This window comes from Chenopodium album, chromosome 24 (assembly GCF_948465745.1).
Source record: "Chenopodium album chromosome 24, dcCheAlbu1.1, whole genome shotgun sequence".
Classification (NCBI taxonomy): domain Eukaryota; kingdom Viridiplantae; phylum Streptophyta; class Magnoliopsida; order Caryophyllales; family Amaranthaceae; genus Chenopodium; species Chenopodium album.
In genome coordinates, this window is record NC_137857.1 from 14952698 (window position 1) to 14978361 (window position 25664).

A 25664-nucleotide genomic window follows, 5' to 3' on the forward strand; every position below is an offset into this window, starting at 1 on the left:
AAAAAAAAAAAAACAAGAATTATCAATCAGTCTTATACTCTTATTCTCCGTCAAAAACAAGAACTATCAGGGGGCGTTTGGTTCGCGGAATATAGGTTTGAGGTATGGGTTTAGAAATGGGTTTAGAAGTACTAAAACCCATACCTTATGTTTGGTTGTCAAAAGTATGAGTTTCAAACCCATATCTCAAACCCATGAGGTATGGGGTTTGGAAATCTTGGGGGGGAGGTGGGTTTGGCCCATTCCATTCCCCTAGGTATCAAATATAAGGAGGGAAGAATGAGGGAAACAGGGAAATTACCGCCAAAGTCCATCTCCTACTTCTGCCGCCATATTCATCCTTGAGCTGTTGAGCAGCAATAATTCAGCCTTCATCCAGGTAATTCTTCTTTTTTTAAAAAAAAAATTTAATTAAATCTTGTTCTTATTTTATGATATTTCCCCAATTTTTTATTCACTTTTTCCCCAAATTTGTTGTATAATTATTCTGGTTAGCTATATATTGTGATCAAAGTAGTCATCTTCCGTGTGAAATTTATTGAATTTTATCATAGTAATTGTTTATATTTAGTAGATTTTTTACTATCTCAAAAAATAAATTACCGACATATAATTGTGAAATAGTTCTGATGTATGAAATGGAGTGTTCATTATTGCAGGTCCACTATTGTGAACTATCATTGATTTCATTAGCATACATATTACTTGTTGACTTTTCTTTTTGTGGATTGCCGATTGCATGCCTTTCTTTGGCTTTTGCTCTTGTATTTTTCTTTTTGCTCCCACCAAAGGTCCTATATATGATAGGAAAACATATGAGTAAATACTAATAATCAATTTATAGGGTAATCCTTTTTGTGTTGTGTTTTTACAGAAATGGAGTCCTGTGGACTATCCTTGTTAAGGAGGAAGAGAAAGCGACAAACAGAACTACTTGTAACTTTATTAGTTATAATAAATTTCATGATTCTCATGTATTTCGTGCTACATAAAATACACCGAATTAGAGATAAGAAACGTAATAGATTAATTAATTTGAACTCGTTGATTAGAGATAGTGATGTTGCTTGTAGGAGTGAATTGCATATGAACAGACATACTTTTGATGTACTTTGTGAGATGATAAGCGATATTGGTGGATTGAGAGGGACTAGAAATATGAGCTTACAGGAGATTGTAGCTATGTTTTTGTATACAGTATCTCATCATAAAAAGAATAGGTCGATAGGGAACTACTTTTATAGGAGTGGAGAAAGTGTTAGTAGACAATTTAACCTTTGCCTCCTTGCGGTTCTAAAGCTACATCATCACTTGCTTAAAAAACCCACACCTATTACAGAAGATTGCGAGGATAGTAGATGGAAATGCTTCCAGGTATATTTAACATTTTAAAATATGATAAAAAGAATGCTCATTCTACAGTTGATTAAAAGCAATGTTCTACATACATCCTATGTAAATAAATCTAGTGTATTTTCTTTATAATTGTAGAATTGCTTAGGAGCTCTAGATGGTACATTTATCAAAGTTCATGTTCCAAATGAGGATAGAGGAAGGTACCGAACAAGGAAAGGAAACCTTGCAATGAATGTTTTAGGTGTTTGTACACCTAACATGGAATTTGTTTTTGTCTTACCTGGATGGGAAGGCTCTGCACATGATGGTCGTGTTTTACGAGATGCAATTTCGAGGCCTAATGGTTTAAAGGTGCCTCAAGGTAAACCATGTGATAAAAATAACCATATGATAATATAACAATTTTGATTATTACAATTAATAATGACTTCAATCTATTCTATGATTTTCAAGGTTGTTACTTTTTGGTAGACGCTGGCTACACTAATTGTGAGGGGTTTCTTGCACCATATAGAGGGCATCATTATCACTTGAATGAATGGGGGGATCGAGTACCAGCAAGTGCTGAGGAGTACTTCAACATGAAACATTCTAAAGCTAGGAATGTAATTGAGAGAACTTTTGGTTTGTTGAAGGGAAGGTGGGCAATTCTTAGAAGCCCTTCTTTTTTTTCAACTCGTACACAAGGTCGCATTGTTACATCGTGTGCTTTATTACACAATCTAATTCGAAAGCACATGCCCACAAATTTTGAGGTTGATGAGTCATCAGATGAGAGTGAGGATGAGAATGAGAATGAGGATATTGGTGATGATGTTGAATACATTACTCAAGTTCAACCATCAAATGCTTGGACCGGCTTTAGGAATAATTTAGCGCAAACTTTATTTAATGCTTGGAGAGCTAGGCAAAATAACGAAACATGATTTTTTTTTAATGAATAATGACTCTTTTTAGTCTTGTCCTTGTGTTTTGTGAAACGATCTTTGTATTTTATGACTTTTTGTTTCTCATCTGTGTTTGATGTTAATCAAGGGACATGATATTTTTATTTAACTTTTAATTGCTTTCATTATGTGATATTGCTTCCTATATATCATAAATAAAATATTTGGTTATGTATTCTTACTTAATTGATTAATTAGGATGGCCGCAAATGGTCAAAGTTCTCAAAGTGGAAGAGGTAAGAATAAGCGCTTCTGGAAGAAAGAGGAGGAAGAAGCTTTGATTGATTGTTTGTTGGAGTTAAGTTGTGACCAACAATGGAAAGGAGAAGGAGGGTTTAGGAATGGATACTTGAATCAGTTGGAGCTTATGCTGAACAATAAGTTTCCTGGATGTGGTTTAAAAGCCATTCCTCACATTGAATCAAAGTTCAAATGGTTCAAAGATAAGTATGCAATAGTTGCTGAAATGGTGAACAAGACATCCGGGTTTCAGTGGGATGAAGAAACTAGTACAATACAATGTGAGAGACAAGCTTATGATGATTTTTGCAAGGTAACTGATTTCTTTTTTTTTTTCTTTATATATTTTTTAAAATCTTGCATTTTACTTAATCTAATATAATATATAACTAATGTTTAGACTCATCCTAAAGCTGGAGGATTATGGAAGACTCCTTTTCCTTACCTTAGCAAGCTAGATGATATATTTGGTGTTGATAGAGCTAATGGTCTTGCGGCTGAGTTGCCTGAGGACTCTATCCATAACCTTGAAAAGGACGTTGTTCACCTTGATAATGATAGTGACGATGAAGAGTTATCTGTTACTTGTTCACCTGGTTTAGCTACAGATTACACTCAACCCCAACCTCCCTCCTGCTAAGAGAATGAAAAAGGAAAAGACTCCAAAGACTAATAAGAAAAAGAGAGCTACTCGATTTGAAAATGTATCATCTGTTGACAATATGGCAGTTGGTTTTATGAAAGATATGAATAATCATCTTGCTACTATTGCGTCTGCCATGAGTACAACACAAGAGCGTGAACAAGAGATTGTTGAACAAAAGAGAAGGCTATTATCTGAGATTGGAAGTTTGCCTGGAATTACCCAAGCTGAAGTTATAAGAGCTGCTAGTTTGTTTTCATCAAATCCTAGCCAAATGGAGATTTTCTTTTCAAGTCCTAATGATGAATGGAAAAAGGAGGTGGTGCTTGACCTTTTGAGTCGTAATGCTTGAAATAATTTGTCTATTTTCATGACAAATTGCCAAATGTGATGGATTATGAATTTGTTTTCTTTGAATAAATGTTCACTTGGAATTTTAAACAGGGTTTTTGAGTATTAGTTTTAATATTAAATAATTATCTCAAATAATAATGTGATTGTTTAAAATTTAACAGAAGCTTTGTAGTTATTGCTCTTAGAGAATTGATTTTGCTAGTTGATTAAAATAAAGATTATTGAAAAAAATGGAGTTGATTCCTCATTCCAATTAATTTCTAACCAAACAACATGTAAGGGAATGAGATCCCATTCCAAAATTGAACCAAACACATGGTATTAAGTATCAAGTTCCAACCCCATACCACCTTAACCCCATTCCTGATTCTAAACCCATACCACTATGTGAACCAAACGCCCCCTCATACTTTTCCTCAAAAAACCCCTTAATCATTTATTTTTGTGAAACAAAACAAAAAAAAAAAAGAAAAAAAAAGAATTAATCACTCTGAAATATACACGCAGAAGAGCTAATTTTAGAGAATCAACCCTCAGCTCCTCACCGTCGTTCTTCATCTTCCTTAGCTCCGCTGCGCCACCACGTCTCTTCCCAGGTAAGTTTAAATGCCTTCCACCCTTCGCTTATTGTAATTTGTCGACTATGAATTTTAGGGTTATCATTGATTTTTTTTTTGGGTCCAATTATTGATTTTAATTTGGTTTCCATGGTCTAATTGAAGTCAATTAATTAAAAATCAATCAAAATTGATTGAGTATGCAAAAATCCCTAATGATTTTCAATGTAAAAATCCCATTTCTAGTTATTTCGACCCATTTTTTTTAACTATTATTTGTAAAATATATACAAGTATATTTCATGAAGAGAGAGGGGGGGGGGGGGGTTTGTTGTTAATTGAATTATCGTTTTGCTCTGAATTTCGGTTCATTAGAGGGTATTGAGGCTCGCTAGTTATAATTGAATTCTTGTTTGCTCTGATTTTATTATGTTTTTGAGCCTAATTTGCTGCTGGTTGGTTGTCATGGCAATCGTTGTGGGTGGTTGCTAGAATGATGTGGTGTTAGTTAATTGAGTTGCGGGGCAGCAAGTTAGGGGCTAGAATAACAGTATGTTAATTGAGTTTTTTTGTCCAATTTTTTATTTTAATTGGGTTTCTATTGCGAATTGATATTAATCTGATTATTGATTGAATTGCAAATTGGTTTAATCTGATAATATCACATATGCGAGAATTATTCTTGAAAATAATACGAATTAAGTAACTAGAATTAGGAATTAGTATTTCTCAAATTAACTAAGAATTTAGAGGAAAGCTTGATTGATTACTAATATCTGTTTGGTGCATTGACTTAATGAACTTCGTAATTCTATCAGTCCTAGAAGACTTAGGTTTGATCCTTCTGTAACGGAACAGCTGTCATCGTTGGATTTCTGTTATGGGCTTAAAAAGTACTGAATGCTAAACATGACCTATGCTTGAACAGATGTCTCTTGCTCTTGCTCTTCCTCAGTCCCTCTCATAGTCTCACTTGCAATTCTGGTGCACTAGTACTACATGAACTTCATTTTGTGATATTACCCATCAATTTTTTGGGGATATGGGGGTAACATGAGACATTGTCTTTAATCTTTTTACGTATTGGCCTAGTTTCCAATTATGAATAACCTTTGGGATTTGAAATTTTCTTTGCATTAATTTAACTTAATCATTAATTTAACTTAATCAACTATTCGTCTGAAAGAGAAGGCGAAGAAAAAAGTTAGACAAGAAGAACCAAGGATAAGATGGTGGACCCTAAGGGATGCAAAAGCTAAGGTTTTTACAGAAAAGGTAATTGAAGAAGCGGATTGGGATGGAGAGGTGGATCCGGACATGACTTGGTTACGAATGAAGAACTGTTTCCTAAGAGTGGCCAAAGAGGTCTTAGGGGAAGTAAGGGGAAGAACTTCGGTACAGAGAGATACTTCGTGGTGGAATGAAGAGGTGAAAGCAGTAATTAAGCAAAAAAGGGAATGCTATCAAGCCTTAGGAAAATGTAGGAGTGATGAAACCTTTGCAGCGTATAAGGAGGCTAAGAGTAAGGCAAAGGCAGCTGTTCGCCAAGCAAAAGAAAAGGCATATCAGGAGGTTTATGAAAAGCTTGATTCCAAGGAGGGAGAAAGGATCATTTATAAGATGGCAAAGAGAAGACAAGAGGCAAGGAAGGATATTGGCATGGTGAAGTGTGTCAAAGATAAGAACCAAATGGTCCTAGTGCAAGAGGAGGGCATCAAGGACAGGTGGAAGGGGTACTTCGATGAATTATTTAATGGAAGTAATGGAGTTGTGATAGGAGATACCTCTATGAGTGATGAAGAAATCAACATGGAGTATGTGCGAAGGATTAGGAGAGTAGAGGTGGAGATTGCACTGAGGAAGATGAAACCTAAGAAGGCGGTTGGCCCTGATGGGGTACCGATAGAGGTGTGGAGGTGTTTGGGTAAGATTGGTATTGATTGGTTAACAAACCTTTTCAACAAGATATGGACGGCTACAAGGATCCCACAAGATTGGAGGAAGAGCACCTTGGTCCCGGTTTATAAAAACAAAGGAGACGCTCAAGATTGTTCTAACTATCGAGGAATTAAGCTTATGAGCCATACTATGAAGTTGTGGGAAAGGGTGATTGAACAAAGGTTGAGGGCATGCACAAGCATTTCAGATAACCAATTTGGTTTTATGCCTGGGAGATCTACTATGGAGGCAATCCATTTGATAAGACAAATGATGGAGTTTTATAGGGTAAAGAAGAAAGATCTTCATATGGTCTTTATTGATTTAGAGAAGGCATATGACAAGGTGCCAAGAGAGATACTTTGGTGGGCAATGTTGAAGAAAGGTATCCCACGAAGGTATGTAGACCTAGTTAAGGATATGTATCGGGATGTGTCAACAAATGTGAGGACATGCGGAGGGTTGACAAAAGATTTCCCTATTACAATCGGATTGCATCAAGGGTCTGCATTAAGCCCTTTTCTTTTTGCAACGGTTCTAGATGAAGTAACTAGACCAATTCAAGATGAGGTTCCATGGTGTATGTTGTTCGCAGATGATATCGTTTTGGTGGATGAGACTAAGGATGGGGTTAATGTCAAGTTGGAGCAATGGAGGCAAAGGTTGGAATCTAGAGGGTTTAAGCTAAGTCGGAGTAAGACTGAATATTTGGTATGTCGTTTTGGCACTCAGAGGGGGACAAGCAATGAAGTGGTGAGTTTGGATGGAAAGGATTTGACCATGAGTGAATGTTTTAAGTACCTAGGGTCGATCATCCAGAAGAATGGTGACATTGATCAAGACGTGACCCACAGGATTAAGTCAGGGTGGCTTAAATGGAGAGCGGCCACGGGAGTGTTATGCGACCGCAGCATTCCCTTAAAGTTGAAGGGAAAATTCTACAGGACTGCCATAAGACCAGTGTTGCTCTATGGTACAGAATGTTGGGCTTCTAAGAAAGAGCATATTAAAAAGATGGAGGTTACGGAAATGCGCATGTTAAGGTGGATGTGTGGAAACACTTTAAGAGATAGAATCAGAAATGAGGTTATTCGCAAGAAAGTAGGTGTGGCGGGCATTGTAGATAAATTAAGGGAAAATCGTCTGCGTTGGTTTGGACATGTAAGACGGAGACCCGAGGGTGCACCGGTGCGAAGAGTGGAAGAGTGGGACCATGGAGGGATTAAACGAGGAAGAGGGAGACCAAAGATGACTTGGTTGGAAGGAGTGAGGAAGGATATGAAGTGCATGGATTTACGTGAGGATGAAGTTTTGGATCGTAAGGGATGGAGGAGAAAGATTTATGTTGATGACTACACGGAATAATCAAATTTGGTTCATGTTAGCCGACCCCACTTTTGGGATTAAGGCTTTGATTGATTGATTGATTGATTGATTAATTCACTTTATCTTCTATGTGATAAATATTATTTATTTTTTGATGGAATAGCTGAAAAATAGCATCAGAGGTCAGGGCATGCATTGAGGAGTTACAGAAAAAATTTGTTTCCCTCTGACAAAATATCTGATTGAGATACGATATTTGTAATTGATTAGTATGGTTATTGTGGCAGTGAGGGGTAAAAGCTATCAATTTTAGCTGTGCTTCATTCCTCTTCTATTATGTTTGCTTTTGTCTCTGAATATAATCGTCTTCTTCCATTGGTTTGCAGTTACATAGGGGCCTGAGCATGTTGATTGAACATAGCTGTGAGGATAGAGCTTCTGCAGTTGCAACTCTATAGGCTTGACTTTTTATAGAAAAAAAAAAATGAAAACAATTTTCCGCAGGTTAATCTCTTACACTGAAAATTTTCATCACTGAGCATTTGTATAATTATCTATTGTTAATTGATCATTATTTTTCTTTGTTCTTTGTTTGCAGTGGGAACCTAAGACAATTAAACAGTGTGATGAGGCTTATTTTAACTACTTTTGTGGGGATTGTCTTTGGTTTCTTCTTAGGAGTATCTTTTCCTACACTCTCCTTGACAAAGGCATGTGGTGATCTACCTGAATGTTTTATTCTTTATTCAGGTTTCAACTTCCATATACTTTTGTAACAACCTTTTATTTATATGGTGTTAACTTTATTATAACAGATGAACCTTCCTGCTCCTCTTTTTCCCTCAATTGATCTGACTTACATTGAAGATAAATATTCTGGCCTTTCAACACAAGCCCTGTTGAATGTTTGGTCTACTTTAAAAGGGAGAAAGGTTGGCCCATCACATGATCAAAATGACACAGCGGTATGTATTTATCATGATATGTCATGACATATGCCCTATTGCTACAATTCTAGGAGTGTCACTAATTAACTATTGATGTACACGTCACTCTACCAGCTTTAGATAGTGATAACTTTGCTTGCAGTTCTGGAGAATGGAACCCCTAGATTTATTATTGTTGCTAAAGTTTATTCACAAAATTTTAAAACCAATCTATTAGGGACCATATATCAAACTCCCAATGCAGGGGTAAGGCCCCCCGCACCAATATTTATTGTAAATACAGCAATAGCCATACAAACCTTGTGAATACTGTCACCACCTCCTCCTCGGTACTATCATCACTAGCTCACTATTCCTCCTCTTTCCCATCCTCTTCCTTTCCACTTCTGCATGGCTCTTCTCCACTTATTACCCCTTCCATCTCCATTGTTAGCGGCATCACTTCCCCCTCCATTTCCCCTTATTGTCACCACAACCAACCAACCACCAGGACACCCCTTCACCGTTGTTATGACTCTCTCAGGTGCTACCATGGAACCACTTCTCTTTGGTTAAATGTAACAAAAAAAAAAAAAAAAAACCTTTTTACCACCACAACCACCAGCCTAATCAGACCTAAATAGACAAATTGATCACTAATGGTCTAAATTGAGGAAGGTTGGAAGAAATTTTAGATAAAGTGTTTTTTAGTGGTTGGTTATTGTTGTAGTGTGTTTAGTCTTTAGTGTTTTTGATGGTTGTGGTATGACTGGTTAACCTAATCACGATAACTTAAGCTACTGTCTGTGATATGATTAGAATGATGTGAGTGGTTAAAATGATACTAGCATTCAGCTCCACCCTATAATATGAGTGATTAAACCTTTTATCAATGTGATAATAGCATGAGCACCATCCTATGATACAAGTAGTTAAGCCTGTAATCTAAGTGATACTAGCATCGAACACTATCCTATGATATGATCCCCGAAGAGCCTCCTAGGATTCCATTTCAACAGTGAATATCCTATGTTTATATCATATCATTCATATAACCTATCTCTGATGTAACATATGTTAGAGAAATTGCTTAAGGATTCAAAAATATAAGATTCAAATGCATTAGGATACAACTATCCATTATTATGATATTAGTGCCTTATTGACATAGTTGTTTGGCTGGTTGCTTATCACCTCTAGGCTTTCCTCAGATTTACGGGAATTTGCTCTATAGTAATCTCATTATCACCATGCCTCAAGCATTAAAGGAAATTGATAAGTACTAGACATGAAAGGATGAAATAAAATAGGGAAAAGGATAGATTCAATCAAGCTGCTACCACAGTAATAATGTGAAATAAAGCTATTAGTTCCAGGTACTGATATTTGATTTAATTTAATAGCCTATTAACCACAATGTCCTTTAGATAATTTAGCTGCCCCAAATGCTAGTTGTATATGATGTACGTCCTCTGGTTTTTTTTTTTTTTTTTACTTTTTATTTTTTTTAATTTTTTGTTGTTTGTTTGTTTTTTTTTTTTTTTTTTTTTTTTTTTTTTTTTTTTTTTTTTAATTGCGCTATTTGGGTTGGGCACAAAGATTAAGAAAGGAATAAAATAACAATGATGTCCATAGGATTACAAGCAAAGGAAAGAGAGTAAAAGTGAAGCAACAAAGGTAAATATCAAATGTAAGGGTAGGATGGGTATTTGGTGTGTGAACACTAACAAAAGGTGTATAAAAGCATACCCAAAATAGAAATGGTGCAATTAATATGTAACTTCCTAAAAAGGAAAATGGTGCATTTTAGAAAAAAAAAAGGTGGAAGTGTAAATTATAAATACCTCTACCTTTGTTCAGAATTCCCTCTAAAATTTCATTCAAAGTGTTGTCTGCACAATTAGAGTTGGTGAAAAACTTCTTCCTTTTCTTATTTGCCAGCTAGAACAGCAATCTACTTCCTGCTATTGTTAAAGGAACCTTTTGAAAACTGCAACTATTTTGTCAGCTGTATTGTGTCTAGAGGTTTGCATAAGTATGGCTGCTCTTGGAAGTGTGAAAGATGATATTTTTATCACTATTGTTATGCTAATGTTCTATGTAGCTTAGTCCACCACATTTTCTATGGTGTTGGCTAATATGGCTATGCTGTATGGTTCAACTCAAGTACTCATTGTGGACAGGAAATTGCAAAATTTTCATAGAATGGCTGAGTTTGGCTTGTGGACAGTGCTTTTGCACGAAAATAGTATCCAAGACCAAGTAAATTAGGCTGTAAACTACTTAGTTCTGGCTGCATCATTTGCCTTAATGTGGAAGTTTTCAATTGCTAAACAATTATATTCAAGTACAACCCTGAGGCCCCTGACTATATGCTAATGCTATTATCTAATTGTCATGAGATTCCAGGTTTGGCTGCCGACAAATCCACGAGGCGCTGAAAGACTACCCCCAGGAATTGTTGTTTCCGAGACTGATTTCTATCAACGTAGGCTCTGGGGTCTGCCTGAGGAGGTTTGTCTTCTATCTTGTGGAGTCACACATTTTTGTAGAAGTATGATTCCCAGGTAATTATGTGTATTAAAAATGTATGATGAAAAGCTTTCTTTTCTAATAATATTTTTTTAATTAATATATTTTCTCAAAATATGATTGGTGTATCAGTGTATGTGGTCCATATGGAAACTTGTTTATTGTTTATTGTGATGTTAAGCACTTACATGTGTTAATTAAGTGGAAGCTTTCCTTATGAAATGGTTTGTCAATATTAGGATAATTTGTCAAAAACCTCATTTTATGTGAGAAACCACCTTCTAAAAAGAAGTTGACTCCTTTTCAATTCCCATCCCACTCTCCTCAGCCAGGTGGTTTCCTCAAACTCTGCGCCTACATCATCTCCTCCTCTTACCTCACAACTTCTCTCCTCTCCTCTCTCTAACTCCCAATGGCATCATTTTCCAGTCACGACAATGTAGATGGTCATCCATATTCACACTCCTTTTTGAGTCGTTTCTCTCCTCCCTTCAGTCAAATTAGGCTATTTTCAGTTCAACCTATACAAAATGATGTCAACTTATTTCAGAAATAATTAGATTAAACTAGTTGATCAAATTTATCTTCTTATTTGCGTTTATTTATTGTTGAATATCTTAATTTTTCCTGATTTAAAAAATTATGAAAATTTCATATTCGAAAGTACATGTTAGTATAAATCTAATGACATCACATTTTATAAATTTTCATCTTATGGATTGGTGTACAAATTAGGTCAAAAGTTGGTCAAATCTGGAAATGAAATGAAATCAGATCATGTCAAATGAACATAGTCTTAGTCCCTCCATTTTACTTCCCAAAGGGTATCCACATAACCTATGATTGTTGCCAACAACAGCCTCAACCGAGTCAACCCCAAATTGTACTCCCCCCCAAAAGTTTGGCAACAACTCACTAAAATAAATAAAGGACAAATTCTATAATTTATCCAGCTTTAATTGAGCTAATCCCAGGTATCACAAAATTTACATATCATGATTTTGATCAAGAACCACAAAATTCTTAATCCTTGTTACAGATCAAGATACAACCCACCCAGAAAATATATCATATTCTATTTTAGTTACTTTTTTGTTAAATCTTATGGGTTAGGTTGTTGCCTCATTGCTTGCATTTGTTGTTTGGCCACCACCTTTTCATTTTTCCATCTCTGTAAACTCACTTCATTCTTCATCATCTCCTTTTAGAATAACATCTCCCAAATCACATATTTCCACTTTTTTTTTTTTTTTTTTTTTTTTTTTTTTTTTTTGTTTTTTTTGGAGGTTCAGAATTATCTAAATTTCAAGTTTTTGACAATTGTTAATTAGAGTTTAGTGCAACATTTAGGTTAAGAAGTTTTTTTAGATAAAACCCAAGGATTCTTGTGAGAAACTATTGAAGAATGAAGAGTTGCATAGGTGACTGAAATATCGTGGGGGAAGGCGAAATAAAGGATGAAAATGGATGGAAGTTGTGTCAAGTGCTTCCCATGGGCGTGGTCAAAGTTGGAAAGTAGAAATGGTTGGAATTTGACCAATAGTTTTATGTGGCAATTATAATTATTTATTCATTTTTTTAAAATGGGGTTCTTGCCAATTTTCTTTATAAGGTGATTTTATTTCTCACAAAAAGTCATTTATAAAAGGTGGTATCTGACAAGTTTCCTTAGTATAATGAATCATATAGCTTGTATATGTTGCTTATGAAGAATGAAAAGTTGTACTATTGGAAACATCAACCTATCATCATTTGTATTGTAATCCGTTAATTATCTTAAGTCAGCAGAAGTCGGTCATAGACAATTTAGAGTATTATCCTAGTCTAATGATATCATAATATTTTATATATTTCCATTTGATTTGTAGTAGCTTTAAATACGGCCTGTCCTTGCTTGGGAATCCTTGTCATTTCTCATTTTTGTAATGAAAAGGTTTATGATGCTCCAATTCACTTCATGGATTTGGCCTCATGCATAAACTCCAACATTAGTAGCAACTAATTGATGTTCTGATTATTTTTCAATATATCCACTCCTTTTGAATGATTATTCTGTTGTCCTGGCTTCCTGATTTTCTGAAGGAACTGTCACAACAATTTAATAATTAAATCATTACTCCGTTGTGCTTTTTGGGACATCTATTCACTGAAGAAATTTTGCAGGACCTGACGAGTAAACCTAAATATCTTGTTACTTTTACCGTTGGCTATGATCAAAGAGCCAATGTAGATGCATGCATCAAGAAGGTTAGGCTACTCTTTTACACTTTGTTTGGATAGAAGGAGATGGAAGGAAAGGGAGGGAGGGAAGAGAAAAAGAGATTGCCCATCTCCCTTATTCGGATAAAGGATTGGGGTAAGGAAGAGGAAGGGGAGGGAGTGATCCATTTTCCCTCCCTCTATAATAAGTATAATCCCTCCAAAGTTGGATACATTTGGAAGGAAAATGGAACTCACCTTTTTCCTCTCATTGTCTATCCCTTCCCTTCCTTTCTCTTCTACTTTGCTATCCAAACAAAGCGTTAATCTAACCTACTATACCTCTTATACCTATCCTGCGCTAATATGGTACTGCAGTTTTCAGAGAACTTTACTATTATCCTCTTTCATTATGATGGGAGGACAACTGAATGGGATGAGTTTGAGTGGTCAAAGCGAGCTATCCATGTCAGCACCCGTAAGCAAACTAAATGGTAAGCAATATACTTTTGGCATCGACCTTATCAAAAAGTAGAGGGTGCTATTTAGTGATTCATCAGAAGTAGTTCTACAATTGTGATTGAAACTGTGCTTTTGTTGTAATGACTGATATATTCTATTTTTCTAAGGGGAATTATTGATTTATACTATTTTAAGGTATTGCCTTTTCTCAGTTGTCTGCCTTGGTACATTGAGTATGTTGCTAACTTACTGTGCAAATGGTGTCATTTTAAAATCAATCAATGATTCCTTCTTATGTACTGGCTTTTGGACTTTGAATATTTAAATGCTGAAATATGCTTACCTTTTACCACTGCTGAAAAGGATATTTAACCATTATAATAGAACCTTTGTCATGCTTACCTTCCTCCTGAAAAAAAAAATAGACCTGTTTGAAGCAATAATATGCTTACCTTTGCCTTTGCTGAGAAATCATAATTGAATGATAAGATGGTTTATATTGCTATAACAGCTGTATTTTCTCCCAACATTATTACTAGTTATATCTGTTGGCATGGCTAGTCTTTTGGGATTTGAAAATTTTGGAGTCCTAGTTAGGAGAATGAGGAAATTCTAGAAAAGACCTAGTTGGGTCTATCCCATTCAAGTAGAGGGGAGAAAGGGAATGATTGAAGGCTTATAATTAACTGGTCCCTTTCATTGAATGTATTCTACTAACATAGTAACATCAGTGAACCCAAAGACTTACCTTCTATAGGCTATACTTTTATGACAGTTCTTATTTTTTATCTTTTTCTTCCCTCGTTTGCTGTTGTAGGTGGTATGCTAAAAGGTTTCTGCATCCAGATGTGGTAGCTGCTTACGATTACATATTTATTTGGGATGAAGACCTTGGGGTTGAACACTTTGATGCTGAGAAGTAAGCTCTTTGACAATAATATTTTACTCAATTATATGCTATTTAGGTGGATTATATCTGTAATTGCCATTCGTTATGCTGTAGATACGTTGAATTGGCAAAGAAGTATGGATTGGAGATTTCACAGCCTGGGTTAGAGCCTGACAAAGGCCTAACATGGCAAATGACAAAGAGAAGAGGTGACAGTGAGGTTCACAAGTAAGATTAGTTTAAACTTATCCTTCTCCTGGCCATCTATTACACTTTAAGATTTTTATGCTGACTTAGTGGCTTATACTCTATGTGCTGCATATACAGAGTGACTGAAGAAAAGCCTGGATGGTGTCCTGATCCTGTGTTGCCACCTTGTGCTGCGTATGTAATATAGTAGTTATATATTCTTGCCCATTATTTGGATTGTTACTGGTTAATTTTTACAAGACCCTGCTTCTTTTATGACCAGGTTCATTGAAATCATGGCACCTGTTTTTACAAGAAATGCTTGGCGCTGTGTTTGGCATATGATTCAGGTATCTGTTCAGTAATCTGCAGTTTTTTGTTTTTAATTTTCTATGATCATAATTTTATTGTGGTGTACTCTCAGAATGACTTGGTGCATGGATGGGGCCTTGACTTTGCTTTGCGGAAGTGTGTTGAGGTCTTCTGATTATTTTCGCATCTTTTTTCCTGACTACTACATTGATTCAATTTCGTCATTTGATCTATATCTCTCTCTCCAGCCGGCTCACGAGAAGATTGGAGTCATAGATTCGCAGTGGATAGTGCATCAAGGGATTCCATCTCTTGGTAACCAGGCAAGTTGTAGTTCTCTTCTTTATTGCTTTATTTGAATTATCTTGTTACATCAATCACAAATTGTTTCCTTTTATGTTATTTTGGACAGGGTGAAGACAATAATGGAAAGGCACCATGGGTAGGGGTAAGTTCTTGTTTTCTTTTTACTTTCCACTCTCATGCAAGCATCTCACTTCAAGGCATGCTGAACGCACATGAACACTAGTTCATAAAGATTCATAAATTTGTTTTGTTGTTTTAAAAGTCGATACAAGTACATTAGTTTTACCTTTCATGTGCCAGGTTAAGGAAAGGTGCAGAAGAGAATGGACAATGTTCCAAGATCGTGTTGCTGTTGCTGAAAAAGATTATTATGAGTCATTGGGATTCCCCATCAATAACACAGCTCGATATCCCACATTGATGTAGATGCAAACATTTTAGCTGTTTTGCTCGATCCTTCGTGAGAAGAATGGTACTTAGGATTTGTAGATTTATCTTTGCAACATTGCAAGTGATAAAGCGATTAACTTATTAGGTTGCAATATGTATCTAGAAAAGGTTGAACTGTCAAGGAAGGTTTCTAATGTAAAAAAAAAAAAAAATTAGAAAAACAAGTATTTAGTTGAACCAAGATTACATAGAGAAGGAATAGGGAAGGATTGTGTTTAGGGAATTGTTTCCATGTACGCAGTGAGGTTTCTGTACTCAATTTAAATAAAATGAACCATGTACCTTTAAGGTGGCAAAAGTTTACCCTTTTTTTTTTTTTTATTTTTTTATTTTTTATTTTTTATTTTTTATTATTATTTTTTTTTTAGACAAGAAGAAAAGTGATCTCATTAATATAAATATAGTCAAACGGCACTTACATATAATTTCTAAGAATCAAGAAACACAAGTACACGCCTTAACACTATATACATTGTAGATTTTATTAACAATCGCCTAAATAAAAAGCTTCATCTGAAGCAATATAATATGAGTTTGCACTAATTTGGCTTAAAATTGACTGATGCTTAATCGTTTGAGTGAAAGTGTGGTCCTACGGATTATTGTAGAGATTATAAAAAGAAAATAACTCATTAGTAATCAATTTTTTATTCTTTTTTTTTTTTTAAATGAATTATTAACATAACCAATTAGAAGGTGACACATGGTAGTAGTCACCTTCTATAATCAGTTACGAATTTTATAAATCAATCAAGGTATAATTTTGAGCAGATGGGAGTTAAAGGTGGGATTGCTTTCAAATGTTGAAAATATGAGATTGTTTTTAGAAGATGATGCAAAGGTGGGATTAGTTCAATTTTTCCATTCATTAAATCATGAGGGTGTTTGGTTCACAAAATTTAGGTATAGTATGAGTTATGGATTTAGAACTAGTCTTATAGATTATTTTTCAGAGGTGTGTTTTTAAGAAAATGAAACACCTCCTAAGTCATGCTACGGAATGCTTAGAGTATTTAACCGTTTAACATTATATAATCTTAAAATTAATTTAGTGGGATGCAATAAATAATATTGATTACATATAATGAATTAACTTTATCGACAATTTAAATATGAATGTTTTATAACAAAAAAAAAAAAAAAAAAAAAAAAAGTTAAATGGTAAGTGTGACATGTGGCGCTATTGGTTTGTGTGATATTTATGTGTTATTATATACTCTCTCCGTTTTTTTTAAATGCATCACTTGCATTTACACGGAATTTTAGGAAAGTTATTTGTTTTAATATTATATTGTGCTAGTGGGGCAAATGGGTGATTTATTTATTTGATAAAAATACAATGTGGCTAATGAAATAGATAGTATGTGAGAGAGATTGATTTATATAATTATATAAGTGGGGACCATGAAAGAGAGAGTGTAGGGAATATTTCAAGCATCCCAAACTTGAACCCCACTGTGATAATACATTTAAGCATGGCGGCGTCCAAAGGGAAGAAAACAAGAGCAAAAGAGTTGCCAACAAGTTTTAGGAACTTGTAAACCGTTCACAGGGTGAAGGTTACACCCCTTTCACGATCCTAGAGATCGTTAACTCCATAGTGGTCTGGAACCATGACTGGATATTCGGGGATGAAGGTACGAATCCAACCTAAAAGAGATTGAACCCGCACTATAAAATATGCCTCTACTTTATTCTTCTCATATTCAAGTGCACTTTCTGACTAACATGCAATCATTAGGTTAACCCTAAGCCTGCTTAATCTATGTTGGTTGTATATTAATGCACAAATATAACTATTATTGGCGATCACTTGAATAAAATTCATATTAGCCTAAATCAAATTATTAATTATCTTATTAGGCGTGATTTCAAGTACAAATTCCCTTTAAACCTGCATAAAGGCGTGATCAAGCAATAACAATAATATATATCAAGCAACATGATATTATTGACACAATTAAAACATAATAATATTAGCAAGATCTTAGGCATGATACTAACAAGACTAATCACTAGTACAAAAACTAGAATAAGAAACGCAAGGTACAAAACGGTTAACTTATAGTTCGTTTGGCATCGTTGTGGTTTTCTGTTTTTTGGTTTTTTGTTTTTTAAAAGTATATTATATATGTCACATAATGAATCATAAATTATTTAGACTTATTAAAATCATGATAATTTTGAAAACTGACAACAGAAAAGTGAAAACACCTTTTTCTTGTTTCTAGTTTTTGGTTTTTAGTTTTCAAAAAAACTAGAAACTGAAAACAAAAAAATGATGTCAAACAAACCCTTAGATAGGCGATCTCTAGGATAGAACGCCTATCTAAGTTAACCGTTCTATATGATTTATTTTATTATTTTTATTAAATTGTGATTTTATTGTATAGAACGCACTTCTTAGTGAACCGTTCTTTTTTATATATCTAAAATTTTACAATTACCATATAGATCGCCCCTCCTAATTGACCGTTCTATATGTTTAACATTCCTATTTTTCTTTTTTTTTTTCCTTTTTTTTTGTAAAAAAAAGAAAAATCTAACATATACCAAAAAGCCCAAATTTCTAACCCTAACTGCTCTTTCCTCTTAAGATAGCCGTCATACATTCATTCTCCTTCATAACTTCCCTTCTTCTTTTCCGCTTCTCTCACTTCTTCCCTCCTATGAAATCCTAACTCCTTTCTCTTCTACCTTCATCCATTAGTTTCTAAAAACTCCGAGATGACGCCCGTTAAAATCAAAGCATCACTGCTGATGATACGAATGAAAAATGCGATGTGCGAAAGATCAATTTTTGATGTTACGAAATACGTTGTGCGAAAAATCCATCATCTTCTTCCTCTGATTACAACGAGACTTGTTTACAAACCCCAATTCCGATACAATGCGATATGCGAAATATCAAATCATTGAATCTTTGTTTTGCTCTGTTTATGGTCATAAGTTGTTGTGAGTTGATTGGTGTTTAACATTATGGAGGTAGCTTGTTTGATCTCAATTATTAATTTAGATCTATAACTTTTATCAATTTATTTCTATGTTATTGTTTGGATTAAATTCTGATTATTTTTCATCTTTGATTTGTGGGTGTTTGTTGCAACTTCACTATTTGCATGCTTTATTAGTGGGGGCGCTGCGGTGGTTGAGGTTAGTGGAAGCACCGATGGTGGTTCAAGTTGGTGGAAGTGCGCTGGTGGTTTAAGTTGATGGAAGCTAAGCACCGCTACGGTTGAATTAAATTATTATGTAGTTTCGAATTTTAAGGGAATTCAAGTTGGTGCTTTCTGATGTTGATAGCACATTGATAATTATTAAGTTAGGTTTAGAGAATTGTATCAAAATGTACTTTAGATTTAATTAGTTGAATATAAAGTATAATTAATTTGGCATCTGACTTGACTATTACAATTGCAATGCAATTTTATTTAATTATTGATTGATGTAGATTAGTAATTTTAGTATATATGCAACTTACGTGATGCAAAAAAAAAAAATTATTTTTTTTTAAAAAAAATTGACAAAGAGAACGTTATCTTTGCTAACCGTTCTCATTTAATCATTATTTATAAGCAAATAAAACAAGGAAAGAGAACGGTTATCTTTTGCATATAGAACGCCTCTTTCACCCGTTTTCTTTTCCCTTGCATATAGAACGCCTCTTATACCCGTTCTTTAAACTTTACACATCGCTTAGCAGAAGAACGCCTCTGAGGCGTTCGGTAAGGCCTATTTCAACCGTTCTCTATTCCATTTTTTTTAGTAGTGAATAAAAAATCCTAGAATGTAACTAAACAATAAAAATCAAAGCTAGAATGTAACTAACAAGATTAATAACAAATCCTAGCATGTCAATAAACAATAAAAATCAAAGCTTTAGCCTTAACATGATACTAACATGATATTAGAAAGCATAGGAAGCACCCTAACATGATACTAGAAAGAAATAATAACATCCTAACATGATACTAGGAAATAATCAAAATCTAAACTTGTTTTCTACAAGAATAGAGTAATAAAATTACTCACTTTGACGCCTCGTATCTCTTTCTAATAACAAAATACACTCGTTAGTAAACTTCAATAAAATATTAAATCAAACAATTAAATTAAGTAATTGAAATAAGATTTGGGACCAAACCCTCAGAAATTATCAACCTTTCACGTCTAGGGCGAAGGCAACTTCGAGCTTGGCTAAGTGTGTCTAGAACTAATGAGTGCGGTATGGTGTTTTTTTGAAAAGGCTAGCCAAAAAGCAAGAGAGAAAGAATAAGCTAATTCTTAAGAGAAAGAAAGAGAGAGAATTGGATGATTGTTGATGATTGAAAACGGGGATGAAGGACCCTATTTATAGGAAAATAGTCCGAAAACGATAGAATACAGATCGACTTCGACACGGATTAAAACTGGCTTCTGTCGCGAACGACAGGATCCAGCGCTAAACGACAGGCATCACGCATCGCGACAGGGTCTGTCGTTTGGCGCTGATTAGAAGATAAAACGCGCTTTGCACACGGAAACCTCTTCTTAGTACAATTAAGCAGTATACTCCGCTTATATCAATTAAAATTAGATTTATCATAAAACACTTGTTTTATTCCAAATAAAACTCTTTGAAATCTAATTATCAATCCTAATTCCATTAGGATTTAAAAGAACCTTATAGATTATTCTAGAAAACTAAAGTCAATCCTAATAACTTTAGGAATAATAATTAATAATAGGCCCTCCTCTAGATCATTGGGCCGCATATAAAATTCATTTCGGGCCCAATTTAGTATTTTGGCCATAACTTCCTCATTATTCATCGAAATTGAGCTTATTATATATTGTTGGAAAGCTCTTTTCGAACTCAATCCAACTACATTATTGTTAGACCCTTATCATGGAAAAACTAAATTGGACTACCTATTTTCATAAATAGAGTAGAGTTTTGAAAACAGAAAGGAGTTTTAATAAAAACAACTGCATCACCAGACTTTTCACACTTTCATTTCGTTCGATAATCAAATGACGTGAAAAGTATTCATCACTGGGTTTGGTTTTGGGGAGACACATTTGGGTGTCTACAGAGAGAAATGCTAAAATGTTTTGGGTGGGGTAATATAGAAGAGAGAAAAATAATAAAATATAGTTTAAAGTTACCATAGATAGAAATGATGAATTTAAAAAAAAAACACCCTAAAATGAAAAGTGATGCATTTAATTTTAAAAAAAATGGACGGAGTACTAAGTATATATGGTTTATACCAATACCTTATGTTTGGTTTCTAATAATGTTTATCAATTACTCTCTCCTTAAGTAATTCTTACACCAGGATTCTTTAACGCGCCTCACACGCGCGAGTAACAAATCTCAAAAACCAGAGGTCAACCCCTAGGTTTTACAAATCAGCTTTTCTTTTGCGCCGTCAGGCATACCGCCGACAATCGAAGTAAGAGGCCTTCCTTCTCGATCGTTGACGAGTCTATCTCTGACCAGATCTGACCAATTGCGACATGCCCTAATTTTCGTTGATACGATTATCGGTCGACTTTGTTAACAACTTCTAGTTGAAACACACGCAAAACCACTTGTCTTCCACCTTGCTTGTGACGGTGGTTCAAATTCATGGTCGATGTTCCATTTCCGTCTCCTCCAGTATGATTTCGGTGATCTAGCGCAAGAGGGTTCTTTCTTGGTGGTAGTGCTCCGCTAGTCGCTGCTGCCTCCTTCATGTCTTTTGTGGTAGAGTTTGGACTGCGGTCTAGCCTTGGTTGTAACATCCCAGTTCACCGTTTTTCTTAGAAGTGGTTGTTTGTTGCACCCTTACTATTGCAACACCGTTTTGTGTGGTTTGGCGTCGGTGTTGTGGTGGTTGTTCCACTCTGAGCCGCCTTTTGTTTTTGAACCATTTACCTTTGTTGTAGTGTTATGAGTGGCATTTATGCCACGATTGAGGTTCATTTTAATGGCTATTTGCCCACATTTCCGGATTGTTTGTATCCTTTTCTACTTAGTTCTCTTTTCTTTTATTTATCCTATTTCCTAGATTTACCTCCTTTGCCTACTCTCTACTTTGATTTCCTTGCTTGTGTTTTATGTAGTTGGTGCATGATAAGGGTCCAATAATAGTTTATTTGGATTGGGTTCAAAAGGAGCTTTCCAACGATATATTATAAGCCCAATTTCGATAAATATTGAGGAAGTTATGGCCAAAAGACTAAATTGGGCCCAAAACGGATTTTATATACGGCTCAATGATCAAGTGGAGGGTCCATTAATTATTATTGATAATTATGATTTATTTTAATCTTCTAGAATAATCTAGAAGGTTCTTTTAAGTCCTAATGGAATTAGGATTAATGATTATACTTTTTAGAAAATAAAGAATTTTACTTGGAATAAAATAAGTGTTTTAAAGATAAATCTGATTTTAAGTAATGATAACTATGGACTCTAATTACCCAATTATACTAAAGAAAGGACTCCATACATTGTTTTTTTTTTTTTTAATCATATTAGCCATCGCGAGGCGATAAGTCCATTGCTTCGCGATAGTTCTGTCGCGCCGCGATGAGAGCAGTTTTACTCCGAGTCGAATTCGATCTTTTCTGATTATTTTCGAACAATTTTCTCTATAAATAGGGGCATTATTCCCCGTTTTTAATTCACCAAAAATCACCATATCTCTCTTCTCTTTTAAAGCAAAGTTTATTCTTTCTCCCCCTGGCTTTCTAAACCTTGCTTTTTTAAAAACACCATACCGCATCCACGAGATTTAGCACACCAAGCCAAGCTCGAAGTTGCGTTCGCTCTCGACGTGAAAGGTTGCTAATTTATGAGGGTTTGGTCCCAAATCTATATTTTAATTATTTAATATAATTGTTTGATTTGATATTTTATTGAAGTTTACTAACGTGTGTATTGTTTTGATTAAAAGAGATACGAGGCAACAACGTGAGTAATTTAATTACGTTATTCCTTTAGAAAACATGTTTAGGATTTATTAATATTCCTAGCATCATGTTAGGATGCTTTTAATGCTTTCTAGTATCATGTTTAGGTTGCTTCCTATTTTTATATCATGTTAGGGCTAAAGCTTTAATCTTTGATGTTTAGTGACATGCTAGGATTTGTAATTAATCATGTTAGTATCATGCCTAGGATCTTGCTAATAATATTATTATTCCTTGAGTGTGTCTATATATTATTGTTGCTTGATATTTATATATTATAGTTATTGCTTGATCACGCTTTTTCTGCAAGTTTAAAGGGATTTTGTACTTGAAATCACGCCTAATAAGATAAGTAATAATTTTATTTAGGTTAATATGATTTTAAATCAAGTGACCGCTAATAATAGATTTGTTTGTGCATTAATAATCAACCAACATAAATTAAACCGGTTTAGGGTTAACTTAATGATTGTATGTTAGTTAGAAAGCGCACATGAATATGAGAAGAATAAAGTAGAGGCCTATTTTAGGGGGGTTTAATCTCTTTTAGGTTGGATTCATACTTTCATCCCCGAATATCCAGTTATGGTTCCAGACCACTATGGAGTTAGCGATCTCTAGGATCGTAAAGGGGTGTAACCTTTAACCTATGAACGGTTTACAAGTCCGTAAAATTTGCTGGTGACTATATATTTTGCTCTAGCTTCCTTCCCTTTGGACGCCACCATGCTTAAGTGCATGATCACAGTAGGGCTCAAGTTTGGGATGCTTGAAATATTCCCTACAGTTTTTGGCGACTCCACCGGGGAGGATTTCTATTTCAATTCCTAAAATTTATTTTGGCAATAATTTAGAATGAGTGGATGAGACTCGAAAAGTTCTAAGTATTCATGTGCGTATTTTTTTATTAACATTGTGGCATATGCATAAAAAGGTCTGCATTGGATAGACCATCCGTAATGCGTCAGAAACATAGGCTCTTTACACGTAGGAAATTTGGGAAATATCTTTCACAACTAGAATCGAAAAAACGCTGCTGAGGCATATAGGAACTAGCGGTGAGAAAACAGCCCATCCCAGTGCGATGGCTCTATCGCGATGCGATAGCAATATCGCGGCGCGATAGGGCCATATCCTTGCGATGGTCCTTGTTGTCCCGCCCCAAGTTCTTCCAATACCGAGCAAGAAATATGCCTTCTTGCTTTGACCGGTTCTAGTACTAGTTGCTCGATTTATTTCCTCATTGAGTTTTTTCGTCTTTTCTAAACCCATGTGTTCTACATATGGCTATAACCCTCTGGGAATTCACGCACCGGCTTATTTGCGACGCTAAAAAGCGTCGCAAAAATGTTTCTCAACGCTGCTAAAAAGCATCGAAAATACGTGAGTTGAGAATTTTGAGGGACACAAAAAAGCGTCGAGAATATTGACGCTTTCATATGCCCTAACTGATATACGAAGTGTCGAAAAATACATATTTCGCGCATTATCCCAAATGTGTGTAGTTTTTTAGCGATGCTTTTACATGTCCACATACCCAAATTTAGCGACGCTTTTTGTTGTCTTGCGTTTATTCGTGTCCGCCTATGGTATGGCGGGAAACTCTTTGAAATTTGAAAATGTGCAAAATATGTAGACATTAAAAAGCATCTAGATTTTTTTTAAGCTTTTTTTTTTTCCTTTTATTAAATTATTACCATCATACATACATTATAGTTATTTAAATTTATCATAAATTAAATTAAACTAGTATAAGCCCGTACGATGCACGGTTCTAGTAAATCTTTTTATTAATTTAAGATTTTTTTATATGAAAATCATTCATTAGATATTTGGATAAAATTCCTAGTATCATAAGATAATTTTTTTTTTTTAATTTTAACACTAAAGTTATCTTTCGTAGGTTTATTTATTTTAGGTGGCGCTTGAATTTAAAATCCCAAACCTTATTCTTTAATTTTTCTTAGGTGAAAATTTAATTTTTTAATAAAAAATAAATGACAAATTATTTTATTTATTGGTTAAAATAAGGCCTTTGCAAATGCGTTTTTTTTATATACTCGTTCTGTTTCAAAATGTTTTTTTAATTATTAAAAAAATTAGGGGGAATCTTCTAAATTTCTCTCTATATATAAGGAAAAACGTAGTGATATGAGATTTAGTTTTATTCGTTTCGATGAGTACATTATTAATATCTATTTTTTATAATATTTGCTACGGAGGGATTAAAGATATTTACGATCAAAGATTTACATCCGTATATGTAAAAAAGATAATTATTAGTTTATTAAATAATTTAAATTTTAATTGTTCACTATTCGTTATTTTTACCTAGGTGGCAAAATTCTTAAATCTTATTTGTCACTTTTTCTTAGGTGGAGAGTGAATTTTAAAATTATTCAAAAATAAATTATTAATCTAAAATTTCATTAGTTAAAATAATACCTTTTCTTATGAGGCTCGCCGAATGCTCCCGAAAAATGCCTACTTTATTTATATATGAAAGCCCGTGCGATGCACGGGTTTTTTATATATAAATCTCAAGAAAATATATTTTCGTATTGATTCTATGTTTTTTTTTAAAAAAAGTATTTGATTTATTTTACTATCTAAAAGTAAAAAAACACATAGTATTTTAATTAAAGTGTTATTGCCTATTACAAAAGTTTTTTTTTTTTAAATGTAATTTATAATTCGATTTTTTTTTTATTGTTGTTTTGTATTTTATTGTGGTTGTTAATTATATGAAAACTGAATTTAAAAATATGAATAAATTGTAAATATGATATCTTTCAAAAATAAATTTGTAAATGTGATATTTTATCTGTTACATATTAGGATAAAATCTTTAATATGAAACGTTATATTTTTTTATTTTTAAATAATTTAAATCCTAAATCATTATTCATTGTTTTTTAAAAGATAAATATATTAAAAAATAATAAAATCATGTATACTATTTATTTCTATATAGATAGAATCACCAACTTCGTTCACACTCATATCTCTTCCATCTAATCAAAATGGATAAATAAAACATGTTAGCAAAAATAAAATTTATATAAAATAATCTTTATAGTCTTATAAAAGAAATCA

At 34.1% G+C, this 25664-nt stretch overlaps 2 protein-coding genes across 3 annotated transcripts; both read left to right on the plus strand.

Annotated features, from left to right (window-relative positions):
* The first annotated feature begins 369 nt into the window (after positions 1-369).
* LOC145610598 (uncharacterized) lies at positions 370-3183 on the plus strand. The gene is made up of 3 exons (XM_081665909.1): positions 370-379; positions 2502-2856; positions 2944-3183. The coding sequence occupies exons 2-3, from the start codon at positions 2503-2505 to the stop codon at positions 3181-3183; spliced, it is 594 nt and encodes a 197-aa protein (XP_081522035.1). The 5' UTR covers positions 370-379; position 2502.
* Positions 3184-3997: 814 nt separating this feature from the next.
* LOC145611075 (uncharacterized) lies at positions 3998-15924 on the plus strand. Of its 2 annotated transcripts, XM_081666308.1 has the most exons (16): positions 4024-4136; positions 4538-4647; positions 7748-7865; positions 7960-8071; positions 8177-8326; positions 10697-10801; positions 12983-13066; positions 13397-13512; positions 14298-14399; positions 14484-14597; positions 14697-14753; positions 14842-14908; positions 14983-15036; positions 15119-15193; positions 15283-15318; positions 15477-15924. In XM_081666308.1, exons 3-16 carry the CDS (start codon positions 7846-7848, stop codon positions 15600-15602), a joined length of 1218 nt encoding a protein of 405 aa, XP_081522434.1. In that variant the 5' UTR covers positions 4024-4136; positions 4538-4647; positions 7748-7845; the 3' UTR covers positions 15603-15924. The 2 variants fall into 2 exon arrangements, with proteins under 2 accessions (XP_081522433.1, XP_081522434.1); XM_081666307.1 differs by lacking the exon at positions 4538-4647 and having other exon boundaries at positions 3998-4136.
* The last annotated feature ends 9740 nt before the right edge of the window (positions 15925-25664 follow it).